The sequence below is a fragment of the Chiloscyllium plagiosum genome, unplaced genomic scaffold (assembly GCF_037043375.1).
Source record: "Chiloscyllium plagiosum isolate Xiang-an unplaced genomic scaffold, Cpla_swu_hap1 HiC_scaffold_2, whole genome shotgun sequence".
Taxonomy (NCBI): Eukaryota; Metazoa; Chordata; class Chondrichthyes; order Orectolobiformes; family Hemiscylliidae; genus Chiloscyllium; species Chiloscyllium plagiosum.
In genome coordinates, this window is record NW_028270140.1 from 69,668,589 (window position 1) to 69,682,186 (window position 13,598).

The window sequence follows — 13,598 nt, forward strand, 5'->3', positions numbered from 1 at the left end:
GCTTTCCTTAATTGGTCAGTGCATTGAGTATAGGAGATGGGAGGTCATGTTGTGGCTGTACAGGACTTTGGTTTGGCCACTTTTGGAATATTGCATGCAATTCTGGTCTCTCTCCTATTGGAAGGATGTTGTGAAACTTAAAAGGGTTCAGAAAAGATTTATAAAGATATTGCCAGAGTTGGAGGATTTGAGCTATAGAGAGAGACAGAATAGGTTGGGGCTGTTTTCCCTGGTACATTGAAGGCTGATGATTTATAAATTCATGAGGGGCATAAATAAGGTAAATAGACAAGGTCTTTTGCCTGGGGTGGCGTATTCCGGAACCAGAGGTTTAGGGTCAGAGGGGAAAAATTTAAAAGGGACTGAAGGGGCAACATTTTCACGCAGAGGCGGTGAGTGTATGGGATGAGCTACCAGAGGAAGTGGTGGATGCTGGTATCATTACAACATTTAACAGGCTCTGGATGGGTGTATGAATAGAAAGAGTTTAGAAGGATAAGGGCCAAGTGCTGGCAAATGGAACTAGATTAGGTTAGGATAACTAGTCAACATGGACAAGTTGGACTGAAGGGTCTATTTCCATGCTGGACATCTCTGCCTCTCTGAGTCAAATATCTCTAGGATATTGATGTTGAGTGATTCAGCTATTATAATGCTGTTGAATGACAAGGTCGAGTGGTTAGACTCTGTTGTTGGAGATTGTTATTGCCTGGCACGAATATTTTGTCCAAAGTAGTAACCCAAACCTGAATATTATTTCATTTGTCCTCACTTCCATCCATTACTTTTTAGTCCTCTGTTATTTCTGTCTTGGCAAAGCTAATGGATTCTGGGTTAATTGGTTGAGGCTTACTGAGTAGTTTTGGCATTACCCATTATTTTCCTCATCCTTTGACATCTTCTCTTGCATCTAAAATTCCTCTGCTTCCTGGACAGTGCTCTTATATTGCCAAGCTCTTCACCTGGAACTGAGAATTAATAACACAGATAAAATGACCAGTTAATTTGAGTGCTATTAAGACATTATTCAGACAAATATAGCACCCATTCTTTTAAACATGACTTGCACCAGAAACATACAATTTGTCTCAATGTTTTTACTCTGTTTCAAGAAAAATTAATATTTAATGAATTTAATTGCAGATAATGGAACTGGTAATACAGTATTAAGCCCAGGAGGAGGAGAAGTTCATATAATGGAACAAAAATGGGCTTCAAGAGCATCCAAAAGTACTGGAGAAGGAAACATCAGTTCTCCAGCCATATCTAGAACACACAAAAATCAGAAATTATGGGAAGAAACTTCTGAAATGGTACATGTCTCCACAAAAATGATACCTGAGCAAGAGTATTCATTCAGTTCAGAAATGACAGATGAAGTACAGTCATCAAATGCCCTCACTTCAACTTTCAAGCCATCTCAGATAGTTGAGAAGACATCACAGCCTCATGTCATTACTCCTGTAAGATTATCCCGCAAAGAGCTGCGACAGATTACGGCAACACAAGTATCCATGAGACGTTCTAGTTACAGTCACAGTGTAAATTCCATCCCTACAGATTCTATTGAAATAACCAGGAAATCTATGGACTTCAATAAGTAGCATAAAGTTTGCTTGTTATGAATCTTGAAATGTTCTTATACTGGAACCATACAAGCTAATTCCTGATTGAGCTAGGGTAATCTGACTTAAAGATGTGGGTTTGCAATAGAAAGTGGTATTTTTCCAAGTGGATTCTGCTGAAAAAGACCCAAATTCCTACAGTACATTCCTCCAGTTAACTGAACAGAAATGATCAGTTCTCCAAAATGTAAAGACAAAAGGGAAAAACAAGCTAGATTTGTAGTTTTGCTTCTAACATTTTCAGATTGAATTATCAGAAAACTGCAGTATGTTTTATATATATATATATATATGAATTATCTATTAGAATGCACAAACAATCAAATTGATATTATCTGGAGAGAAATTCAGAAAACACAGTTGGCGTAAAACAATGGCATATGAATGGTTACTTCCAAAACTAAACTTGACCATTAAAAGACCACTTATTTGTATCTTAATAACAATGTCTGACCCTCACCTCAACACCTCATCTCATCTGCTACTGACACCTGTGTCTTTTGTTACCTCCAGACTTGAGTATTCCAGTGCACTCTTGATCAGCCTCATATTCTACCATGCATAAAGTTGAGGTCATCCAAAATGCAGAAGCCCACATCGTAACTTGTGCCACATCCTGGCCACTGATCATCCCAGTGTTTGCTGATTTGTATTAGTTAAGCAATGTCTTGGTTTCTGGTGTTGATTTTCAAATTTCCCCCGGTGCACTTCCTTTTTCTGAAACACCCTCCAGCCTATAACTCTTCGTAATATCTGCACTCCTGCAAGTTTGGACCTTTGAGCATCCCAATTTCAAATCCTTCATCTTTGATGAGTGTACCTTCCACTCCCAGTGCCTTCATTTCTGGAATTCCCTCACTAAGCCTATTCTCCTGTCTTCCCTGCTTAAAACTACTGCCTGGCTAGGATTTGTTGGAATCAATGTCAAATTTGTTTTATAATCCTGCTGTGAAAGGCATGGAGTCATTTTAGTCAATTAAAGATGCTAACTAAGTTGTTGTTTATGTGGGGAAATTGAAATAATATAATTTGTATAATAAAAGCACACCAATGTAGCTTTTCATAATTTGAAGAAAAACAGAATCTGAAACAGCTCGATTCACTTTAAAAGTGCAGCACTTCATTTGCACAACCAGCTTAGATTATGTTTAAATATGTGTGAATAATGAGTAGATTAGTGGATGGGTTATTGCATTTCACAAGTTCTGTTTGACGGTCACTCAGCATCATTTCTCATTGTCTTGTGTTTTAAAAATGCCAACGTTGAACTGAATATCCCAAGCAGCCTACTACTCAGAATTATGTCATCTCCGCCAGGTTCAATCTAAGAACCTTTACATGCATTAATAAATTAACATGGCTTAATTGATATAATATTTGCCTTCACTTTAGAGATTTTAAAAAATCTACACTGCTTGAGATCTATCCCAGTAGCATAGATTATCCATCCATTCTTGAAACTTGCCAATTTTAATTTTATGAAATGGTCTGTACAATGACTGTGCAAACAGAATGCCAATTTGTTGATGAACAAAACAAACCTCTCACAGATTGTGCACTCACATTTCATTCCAGAACTGCACAGTATCAGTATTGCAATCTTTTAAATGAAACATTAAAATGAAACCACAGATGATTGTTCAAATAAATGTTTTAAAGGTCCCATGGCACCATTGGAAAATGAGACCATGGATGCTTCTGATGTATTGGCTATTATTCCTCCCTGTACGATCATCACGAAGAATGACCTGACTTGGTCATTTATGTTGTTTGATGTTTTGTGGAAATTAGTTTTTACATTTGTCTCCCCATTACATGTCAAAAACAATTTATTTGTTTAACTAATTCATTTTCCTTTAACTAGTTCTTTGCCCCCATTTTCATTGTTGAACAAACTTGTATTGTAGCCATTGTAAGGTATTTTGAAGGAAGGTAGCAGTGTATTTTAATTAGATTCCAACTTGTAAGTTTAGATTGGTAGTTTTGCTCAATTGTTGATAATGGAAAAAAATGATACTTTGGTACACCAGTGGTGTTGATTTGAGGTTATGGCTGAGGCATTTCATTACGACTGAGCAGAAAGAGTTTTGCTCACCATTAACCTGACTATTGTTATATCTGGCCCCAGGAGTGTTTGATGACAGCACTAATCAACTCCCTCGAATCAACATTTCCCATCTCGAGTACAGAACTTGTGCTACTTACCGTTGAATTTTTCCACCTAATTCTAATGAGAATTGTAAATTAAGTACAGATTTCACTTGGGGCAAAACACTTGTGTCATCAAGTATTCCTGATCAGATGATAATACTATTATTTTCCAGATGTGCAGTTCATTTTGTGTTGGCATTCCAAATGTATTCCATTTTTGTTCCGATGGTGTCATGGTCCAAATGTTATTCAGTATTCTACACATTGTGTTCTTTTTTGTACTTTAATGAGGATTTTTTGTAGTATTTGAGTTTAATGGATTTTTTGTAGAAGCATTTTATATGATTGCACTTGTTAATTTTATTTAAAGAAAATTTTATATTTATGTAAAAAAAATTCTCTTGCTGAATTAAATCAATATTTACAGTAAATGCAGTCAGTACCAGGATCCTTTAAAAATATTAGCAACTATTACAGTTAAAAATGATTTTAAATAAAAGGCAATAATACAAACAATAATAGTTAATTATAAAGATTTGATTTTCAAATGTGAATTGATGATGAAATTCTTTCAAACATTTTCAGAATTTGGGCCAATTTGTGCTGAGTTGTTACTGGCCAAATAAATTCCAAATCAAATCCAAATGTTATTTTTGTTCCCTTCATTTACACTGAATTCAAGGTTTAGTTTTGTATTAACTAACTGAGCATCCTAATTATCCCAGAAAATACTGAACATGACTGAATCTCAAAATACCTCAACAAAGTTTCTATAGGATTTTTCACATCACTGACATCTTTATTTTTTGCTTTCATATAATAAGATTAACAGGTCATTGCTGCAGTATAAACTTAATTTGCAACATTTCAGTTAATCCATTAATTATAAGAAAAACTTCATGCCATATGTATTTGGAACTGTCACTTTCTGAATTTCTGTTTTTCATAATTGTATCCATGTATACACACTGAATAGTAAAGATTATGTGGCCATTTCATCCTAAATCGCAACACACTAGCCAAGTCATTTCTTAATCTTATTCTTTGGCAAATTCATTGATTTATTTGTCCCGAATATCAAAATAATTTGTGCAACTGTCTTCATGACTTTCTATCATATACTGACACCAGTCTCCCCTTGAATTCAACTGTATCAAGATTCCTGTATTTTTACAAATTTTCAAATCCCCTGCTTATCTTTAATGTTGCTTATAATATCCACCATTCCTGTTAACTCAATTTCCCTTCCTGATCTCCTCTGTGCTAAGGTTATCTACAACTCATTCCTCAGACATAGTCTGTTTAAACCATTCACATCATTCCTTCAGAAAGACCTATCATACGAATTAGGAGCAGGAGTAGGCCATCTGGCCCACCGAGCCTGCTCTGCCATTCAATAAGAGCATGGCTGACCTTTTCGTGGACTGAGTTCCACTTACCAGCCCACTCACCATAACCCACCACTAACTTTTCTAATTTCCTTTCATTGTCTGGAAGATAAGACCTAATTCCATGCCTAAGACTATCAAATCTCCATTTTCAAATTCTCTAATCTGTTTTCTATCTTTCTAACAATACCAAAGAAGCCCTGGGCAAAGAAATGAATGACATGCTTTAATCTATTAACCTTTCTTGTTCTCCTCAACTTCTCTGCAATGTATTATATAGTTGCCATCCTTGTCCAACAAAAGCAGTCAGCACTATCTAAAACAAGGCCTTTTCTTTGCTCTCAAAATTGTTACCAAACTTACATAGTGTTACTAAAATGTAAGTGTACGTTTTAGTTTGTATAGTCATTGAATTCCAATTTCTAAAACTCATAAATTGTCATGGCTTTTTTTGTGATTATTCACATAAAATGATAATCTTGACCTGGCTCTTTGCTCTCAAGTCAGATACATCAAGTGGGAAATTTCCCTACTCACTCCTGTCTTTTTAAGGAAAAAGTGCTCCTTTATTACAGGATAGACAAGAAGGGGACTGGAAGAGCATAGCAAGCCAGGCAGCATCAGAAGGTGGAGAAGTTGACGTTTCAGGTATAACCCTTAATGGATATGGAGTAGGGGGAGTCGCAGATAAAGAGAAGGGGGATGGATTATGAGTGTGGAGGGCGTGGACTGGTGAGATAGTGATTGGTGAGTACAGGTGGTTGGTACGACCTGGTAGGTATGTGCAACATCTACAGTATTTTTATCACTAACCTTCATTACAGGAGACAAGTGCAGACAGCGACTTTATTATGATGTGGTTTAATACCACACTGGGTTTGGTTTCAAGACAAATTGGTCAAGGGGAAGGCAAAGTCAACAACTGTCTTCAGGCTTAGACTTGATACTATTTATGATGCATCAATACTAAACATTGCTATATATAGTAATTCCAATACACCCAGGCTCTGATTCTATTGTTATATTAGATAAGGACTACTCTTTCTTCTTTGTATTCTTGTCCATGTGCTCTTAAGACTGTCTTCCATTTTAGAGAGTAGTGTAGTAGCAGTCTAACCCTAACCATAATCCTAACTCACCCATGCTATGTTCAGTGATGTGCAGCTCTGAGACTTCATTGCAAGGTTGTTCCAGGGTCCTTTACCCTTGCACAATAAACCTCTCCAAATCTTGTCCCCCCCATCACAAAAATCGATTAGTAATTATATACATACTCACAGTAGTTATTTAGATTACTTCTTTTTAACAACATTTGTCATATACCTTTTCCTTATTTCTTCTACCCCTTCTAAAATTTTTGACTTGATCAGGAAAGTATATAATCAGGTATAGAGACACTTGAGGTAAAGTTGCTAATTTTACATCTTCCCTTCTGAATTCTTTTCAATATGGCCACCTGAACTTGTAACAATGTAACTGCAGGTGTGTTTGAGAATTACAAGGTGATCATACTTCTGCTCCATTATTAGTGTTGGGTACTATAGTTAGTTCCCTAGGAAGAAATGAAGCAGTCAATCCATGTGTTTCTTTATTTCATTAGTGATTGAGGGATTTTCTAAAGTGGAGAGATGTACTAGTTTGGTGTCAGCTTTCAAAGTTATTTCATAATCTAGTACAACAATTTGGGATATTGGTACTGGAAGACACTTTTCACATTCTAAGTTCTTGTACCTTTAATGTCTGGCTATGCACAGCTTTAAATCAGATGACAAAATCTGCTAACCATGGAATATAACCCAACATAACTGTGATGCTGGCACCAATATCTCATTTAAACTTAGTTGGTTTCACATTTAAATAGGTGACTTCTATATAAATCTAACATGACAGCTTAAGTTTCTCCTGTGACAGAATAATATAGGCTTTTTTTCTAAGTACCTGTTTTTCATGTTAAGAATCTTGGCCCCTTCCAGTATTGACATATTCTTCAAGATTCTGTTCCGTGGCATGAATTTACATGTTGGGTTAGAAATGATTTGATTTTTTTGTAACATATCTTCAAGAAGTGACCTCTTGCTACAATGAGTAGCAATGATTGTTGGCAGAAGGCTGGACAGTTTTACATAAGTGGAGTTTTGGAACCATACCCATCACAAAATACAGTGGCATCAGATTGCTCAGGATTGCATATAGATGTTGGCATATACAATATGTTGTTCAGATGAGAGGTCTGTCTCCACTGGTCACATGGTTTATTCTGCTTTAGTAAACATGTTCTGTAGAATATACAAGACTAAATGAAACCTTTACTGTATAATGCTTTTAGAACAATTTTTCTGGACTTGGTGTCCAGGGTTATTTAGGCTGCTAATTCTAGAAGTGTTTTGATTGAAGACATTCAGTAACTATTCCATCTAAGAGCAATGACAATTCTATGACAAATGAATTCTTCTAAGTTTTCATAGCTAAGTGGTTCAGATAGTCCATTAATGGAACTATCTACAGACTCTCCTGAACGTTCTCTCAAATTTCAAATCTAATGTTGATCTTGCTGTTTGTGCACCTTCTTTGTAGCTGTAACTTTGGACTCCTGTCCAATCACCCTATGGTCTTTGTATGTTATCACCTGACAGTACTGCATGCAAAATAAAACTTTTCACTGTACCTTGGTATGTGTAACAATAATAAATCAAATCAAAAAGTTATTGACATATGATCTCACCAGTACCTTCTTTGTTCGTGAAGTGAAATATTGCTGAAAAGCTGTTGTGTGGTTGTCAAATGTAATTTGTTTCTTATTAATCTGTTGACTGTATAAAACATGATCTGATGTTCTTCCCATAGATAGGAAAGTGTGCTGTATCTTTGACTTGAAACAACCGCCAAACCTTAAACAGACCATCGTTTGCAGCAAAGTACCGAGCCTTCAGGACAACATCAACCATAACACCACACAACCCTGCCATGGAAATCTCTGCAAGACACGTCGGATCATCGACATGGATACTACCATCACCCACCACATATACAACAGGTACATATGTGACTTGGCCAATGTTGTCTGCTTAAATGCTGTAGGCAAGCCTGCAACGAGTGCTGGTATATTGGTGAGACCATGTAAACGCTACAACAAAGAATGAATGGACACTGCAGAACAATGGTTATACAGGAATGTTCCCTCCCAGTCCAGGAACACTTCAGCGGTCAAAAACATTCAGCCTCTGATCTTCGGGTAAGTGTCCTCCAAGGCTTATTTTGGAATACAAAACAACATAGAATTGGCAAGCAGAAACTGATAGCCAAGTTTGGTACCCATGAAGATGGTCTCAACTGTGATCTTAGAGTCATAGAGATGTACAGCATGGAAACAGACTCTTCGGTCCAACCGTCCATGCCGACCAGATATCCCAACCCAATCTAGTCCCACCTGCCAGCACCCGGCCCATATCCCTCCAAACCCTTCCTATTCATATACCCATCCAAATGCCTCTTAAATGTTGCAATTGTACCAGCTTCCACCACATCCTCTGGCAACTTATTCCATACGCGTACCACCCTCTGCGTGAAAAAGTTGCCCCTTATGTCTCTTTTATATCTTTCCCCTCTCACCCTAAACCTATCTTGGGTTCATTTTGTGCTATATGTGACTCCACCACACTGTTCTGTATCTGTAAAATCTTCCTTTCTGTCCAGTGTTGATCATTACTTTGATAAATTGTTATGATCTCTCCATCTTTATTAGTTTGTACAGTGTTGGATGATTTATTACTTTTGTTAGACCCTTGGCATGTGACATAAGAGTAATTTAGATTAATGTGGGGTGTTGCATTTTGATAGGGCAAATCAGGACAGGACTTATAGACTTAGTGCTAAGTTTCTGAGGAGTGTTGCCAAATAAGGAGACCTTTAGATGTAGGTTCACAGATCCTTGAAGGTGGAATCCCCGGAGACAGGGTAGTGAAGAAAGCATTTAGTACACTGGACTTTATTGGTCACTGCATTGAGAATAGGAGTTAGGATGTTATGTTGTGGCTGCACGGGACATTGGTTAGGCAACTTTTGGAATACTAAGTTCAATTCTGGTCTCTCTGCTATTGGAAAAATATCATTAAACTTGAAAGACTGAAGACAAGATTTACAAGGATATTGCCAGGGTTGGAAGGTTTGAACTATAGGGAGAGGCTGAATAGGCTAGGGCTATTTTCCCTGGAGTGTCGGAAGCTGAGGGGTGACCTTATAGAGGGTTATAAAATCATGAGGGGCATGGATAGGGTAAATAGACAAGGTCTTTTCCCAAGGTAGGGGAGTCTAAAACTAGAGGGCATAGGTTTAAGGTGAGAGGGGAAAAATTTAAAACGGACCAAAGGGGCAACTTATTCATGCAGAAGGTGTTTTCTGTATGGAATGACCTGCCAGAGGAAGTGTTGGAGGCTGGTAGAATTACAACACTTAAAAGACATCTGGATGGGTACATATAGGAAGTGTTTAGAGGGATATGGGCCAAATGCTGGCAAATAGGACTAGATTAATTTAGGATATCTGGTTCGCATGGACGGGTTGGACTGAAGGGTCTTTCTATGCATTACAACTCTATGACTTTAAATGCTATTGTCAGTTTAAAATTTGATTTTCATTTTACTGGTATGTCTTTCTTCATAGAGATGCATAAAGATATTCCTTTTCCAAAATAACTGAAGTATTTTGAAAGATCTCTGGGTAAAACTTTAGTAAAATGGCTTCTCTGAAAAGGTTCAGTGATTTTTGGACAGTATCAAAACTGTCTGTTGTGATGTCATTTTCACTGAATTTTATTGTTTTCATCCCAAATTTGACACCAGGTGACCAGATTTGCACTTTTTCTTTATTTTTCATATTTTTATATTTTAAATGGATAAACTCAAAAATTGGTAGTTGACAATCAAACGTTTGAATTTGTTGGTCGAATTATTGAAATAATAGATTTCACTAACTGTGCTGTTAGTGCTTTGACACTTGGAATTGCAATAACAATTTTAATTCCAATTTTTATCTTTCTTAATTGTAGATCTTTAAGTGTACACTGATGAATTAGCGTAACTTGCTGTTGTTAGCTTTACTGCTGAATAAATAGTTCAGAAAGTTGTTACCCCACTGTTATAGGTTTTAACTGTGATCCTCAACCCTAGGTTTTTGCTGAAGACAAAAAGTTTCTGTCCTTTCCCCTAATGTATTGAATCTGCTGTAGGTGTCTGGTAATTACCTTTTTATATAGGTACTCAATTTAAATTTATCCCTTTAGCTGATGGTGGGTTTTTACTGCTCTCACTGATTGTTTAATGCTCATGCACCTCATTAATCCCTACAACCCCATTTAGCCCTTATTCCAATGAAGTTTACTGAATTTAAATTAAAATAAACTCTAATTATCTCTTGCAGACTTCAATATATTAGAACTAATGTGTTCATGAAAACTCATTCAATATTTTTAAATCCCTTCAAATGCTTAGTCTCTTATAAAACAAACGTTTGTCTGTCATTCCGATACCAAAGATAGCAAACCTTTCAACAACATAGAAATATAAACAAATTACTGTGGATGCTGGAGATCTGAAACAAGAGCAGAAATTACTGGCAAAACAGAGCAGGACGGACAGCATCTGTGGGGAGAAAGCAGCATTAACATTTTGAGTCTAGTGACTATCAGAACAGTTAATGCATTAGTGAGCAAATAACAGCATTTAAAGTACTCATTGGTCTCTCATGAACATCAGATTGGAGAACAAATAATCGTGAACTTGGAGATAATTTTGGTCGAAAATAGGCCCTTCTTGTCCAGTTAAAGTATTGAAAACTCTGAGGAACACAGCAGTTTGCTCAATTATATTCCACTCATTGTATCAGTGCTCAGCTGGTATGCATGCTGAAGCTTTCTCTCCGGAGTCATGAGCCATTGCTCAGAGAGTATCTCTTGTCACCTCGTAGCCAGCCATGTACATTGCTTTGGAGCTCAAGGTTCCATGGGATGGATGTCTGCCTCACTATCAAAGAATTCTGACAGATCTCTAGATAGCAGCTATTCATCTGCATGATGCTTTCCATTAGGACCATATCAGCTAAAAAAAAATGAAAAAGATTACAGTATGAGAGAAAGCTAGCCACAAATATAAAAACAGATAGTTAAGAGTTTCTATAGGTATTTTTTTAGTAAAGAAGAGATTAACAAAGCATTGGTCCAATAGAAAGAGATATTGTGAAATTAATAATAAAAAATAAGGAGGAGGCAGATGAACACATTTTTGCATCTTGCATACATCTTCACTTATACAAGACATAAGTATCATCCTAGAAATGCCTGGAATGGATGGAGAGAAATGGTTAGACAAGTTAAAAACCAAAAGAGAAAGTGCTGGAAAATCTCAGCAGATCTGGCAGCATCTGTAAGGAGAGAAAAGAGCTGACGTTTCGAGTCTAACTGACCTTTTGTCAAAGCTTGCCTTGTAACCACTGGAGATTACAGGAGTAAGGGATTACTTCATTGAGATATCCTTGAGGGGTCTTGACAGGGTGGATGGGAAAAAAATAGTTCCTCTTGTGGGAGAATCTAGAACTAAGGGCCACTGTTTAAGAATGTGTTTGCCATTTAATGACAGAGATGAAAATATTTTTCTTATCACAGAGGGTCATAAGACCATAAGACATATAAGCACAATTAGTCTATTCAGCTCATCGAGTCTGCTCCACCATTTGATCATGGCCAATATGTTTCTCAACCTCATTCTCCTGCCTTCGTCCCATAACCCTTGATCCCCTTTCTAATCAAGAATCTCTGTATTAAAACACACAATGACTTGCCTTCCACAGCCTTCTGTAGCAACGAATTTCACAGATTCACCACCTGCTGCCTTAAGATGTTTCTCCTTATCACAGTTCTGAAGGGTCGTCAATTCACTCTGAAGCTCTGCCATCAGGTCCTAATCTCTCCCACTAGTGGAAACATCTTCTCCACATTCACACTCTCCAGGCCTCTCAGTATTCTGTTAGTTCCAGTCAGATCTCCCTCCTTTTTCTAGGATAGAGAGTCCTATACTCCTTACATGACATGTCCTTCATCCCCAGGATCATTCTTGTAAACCTCCTCTGGACTTCGTCCAACACCAGCATATCCTTCCTTAGATCCAGGGCCCAAAACTGCTCACTCTAAGCATGGTCTGATTAGAGCCATATACAGCCTCAGCTGTATATTTCTGCTCTTTTATTCTAGCCCTCCTGAAATGGATGCTAACACTCCATTTGCCTTCCTAACTGCTAACTGAACATGTATGTTAATCTTAAGAGAATCCTGAACCAGGGCTCAAAAATCTGTTTGTGCATCAGATTTGTTTGTCCTTCCAAAATCTGTTTGTCCTTCCCTGTTTAGAAAATAGTCTTTGCCTCTATTCTTCCTGCTAAAGTGCAAAGCCTCATACTTTCCCACATTGCATTCCATTCCATTCCATGCCACTTCTTTGCCCACTCTCCTAGCCTGTCCAAGTCCATCTGTAGCCTCTCTGCTTCCTCAACACTACCTGCCTCTCCACGTATCTTTATGTAATCTGCAAACTTAGCAACAATGCTATCAGTCATGAAGTTTTGGAATTTTCTTCCTGAAAAGGTGATGGATACAGAATGCTTAAATAATTTTAAGGCTTGATTAACAAGGAATTGAGGTTATTGGATGAATGTGTTGTAATCAGATCAAGCATGATCTTTTTGAATGGAAAAGCAGGCTTAAGAGGTTACCTGTTCTACTCTTGCTCCTAATTTTTATATTCATATATACAACCTTTAATTAAACCCTTAAAGAGGATTTCTCATTTCCTCACATTTATTCTCAATGGCTCCCTGCTTTATGGAGAATCATGAAGCTTGTGGCTGTGTTTTTCCCAACAAGAAGGGATACTATATAATCGTTTCTCAGAGTGTATAGAACCTCACTGGCATTCCTAATGCAGATATACATCCTCTGAGTTCTGACTTGTAACAATCTGGAATGTTTGTTAAGGGATAAAGCATTCATGACTGTGCTGCGATATCTAGGTCTTCAATTAGATCATAGATCTTTGTCATAATCACCTTGATCAAGTGCAGCATTCTCATTCACTGGTCTTGGGTCATGCAAATGTAGCGCTACTGCCTGATGATCCTGGATACATTGAACCTGTTGCTAAGAGCTATCCTTGCATTCCTCACCCTGTCTATTTTAGCAACAAGGGCTACTCTGATTGCATTTCCTCCTCCAATTCCTCAAGGGTGCAAAGGAGACTGTAAGATCACAATGACTATGCATTTATTTTCTACAGCTGATCCTAAAACGTTTCAAGTATAGTAGGACATAATTTTCCAATTTCCAATAAAGAAATCTGCAATATCTGTCATGGGGACGGTGTCTGTGGTGGTTGATTTGTTTGATCCTGGA

The 13,598-nt window shown here is 37.3% G+C and overlaps 1 protein-coding gene across 2 annotated transcripts in view; it reads left to right on the forward strand.

Annotated features, from left to right (window-relative positions):
- LOC122561287 (kinesin-like protein KIF27) overlaps positions 1 to 7,873 on the forward strand; it is a 146,206-nt gene extending 138,333 nt beyond the window's left edge. For both annotated transcript variants that reach the window (XM_043712943.2, XM_087997654.1), the window contains one exon: positions 1,144 to 7,873. In XM_043712943.2, coding sequence (XP_043568878.2) covers positions 1,144 to 1,604 — 461 coding nt within the window. In that variant the 3' untranslated portion in view covers positions 1,605 to 7,873. The remainder of the gene's footprint in view (positions 1 to 1,143) is intronic.
- The last annotated feature ends 5,725 nt before the right edge of the window (positions 7,874 to 13,598 follow it).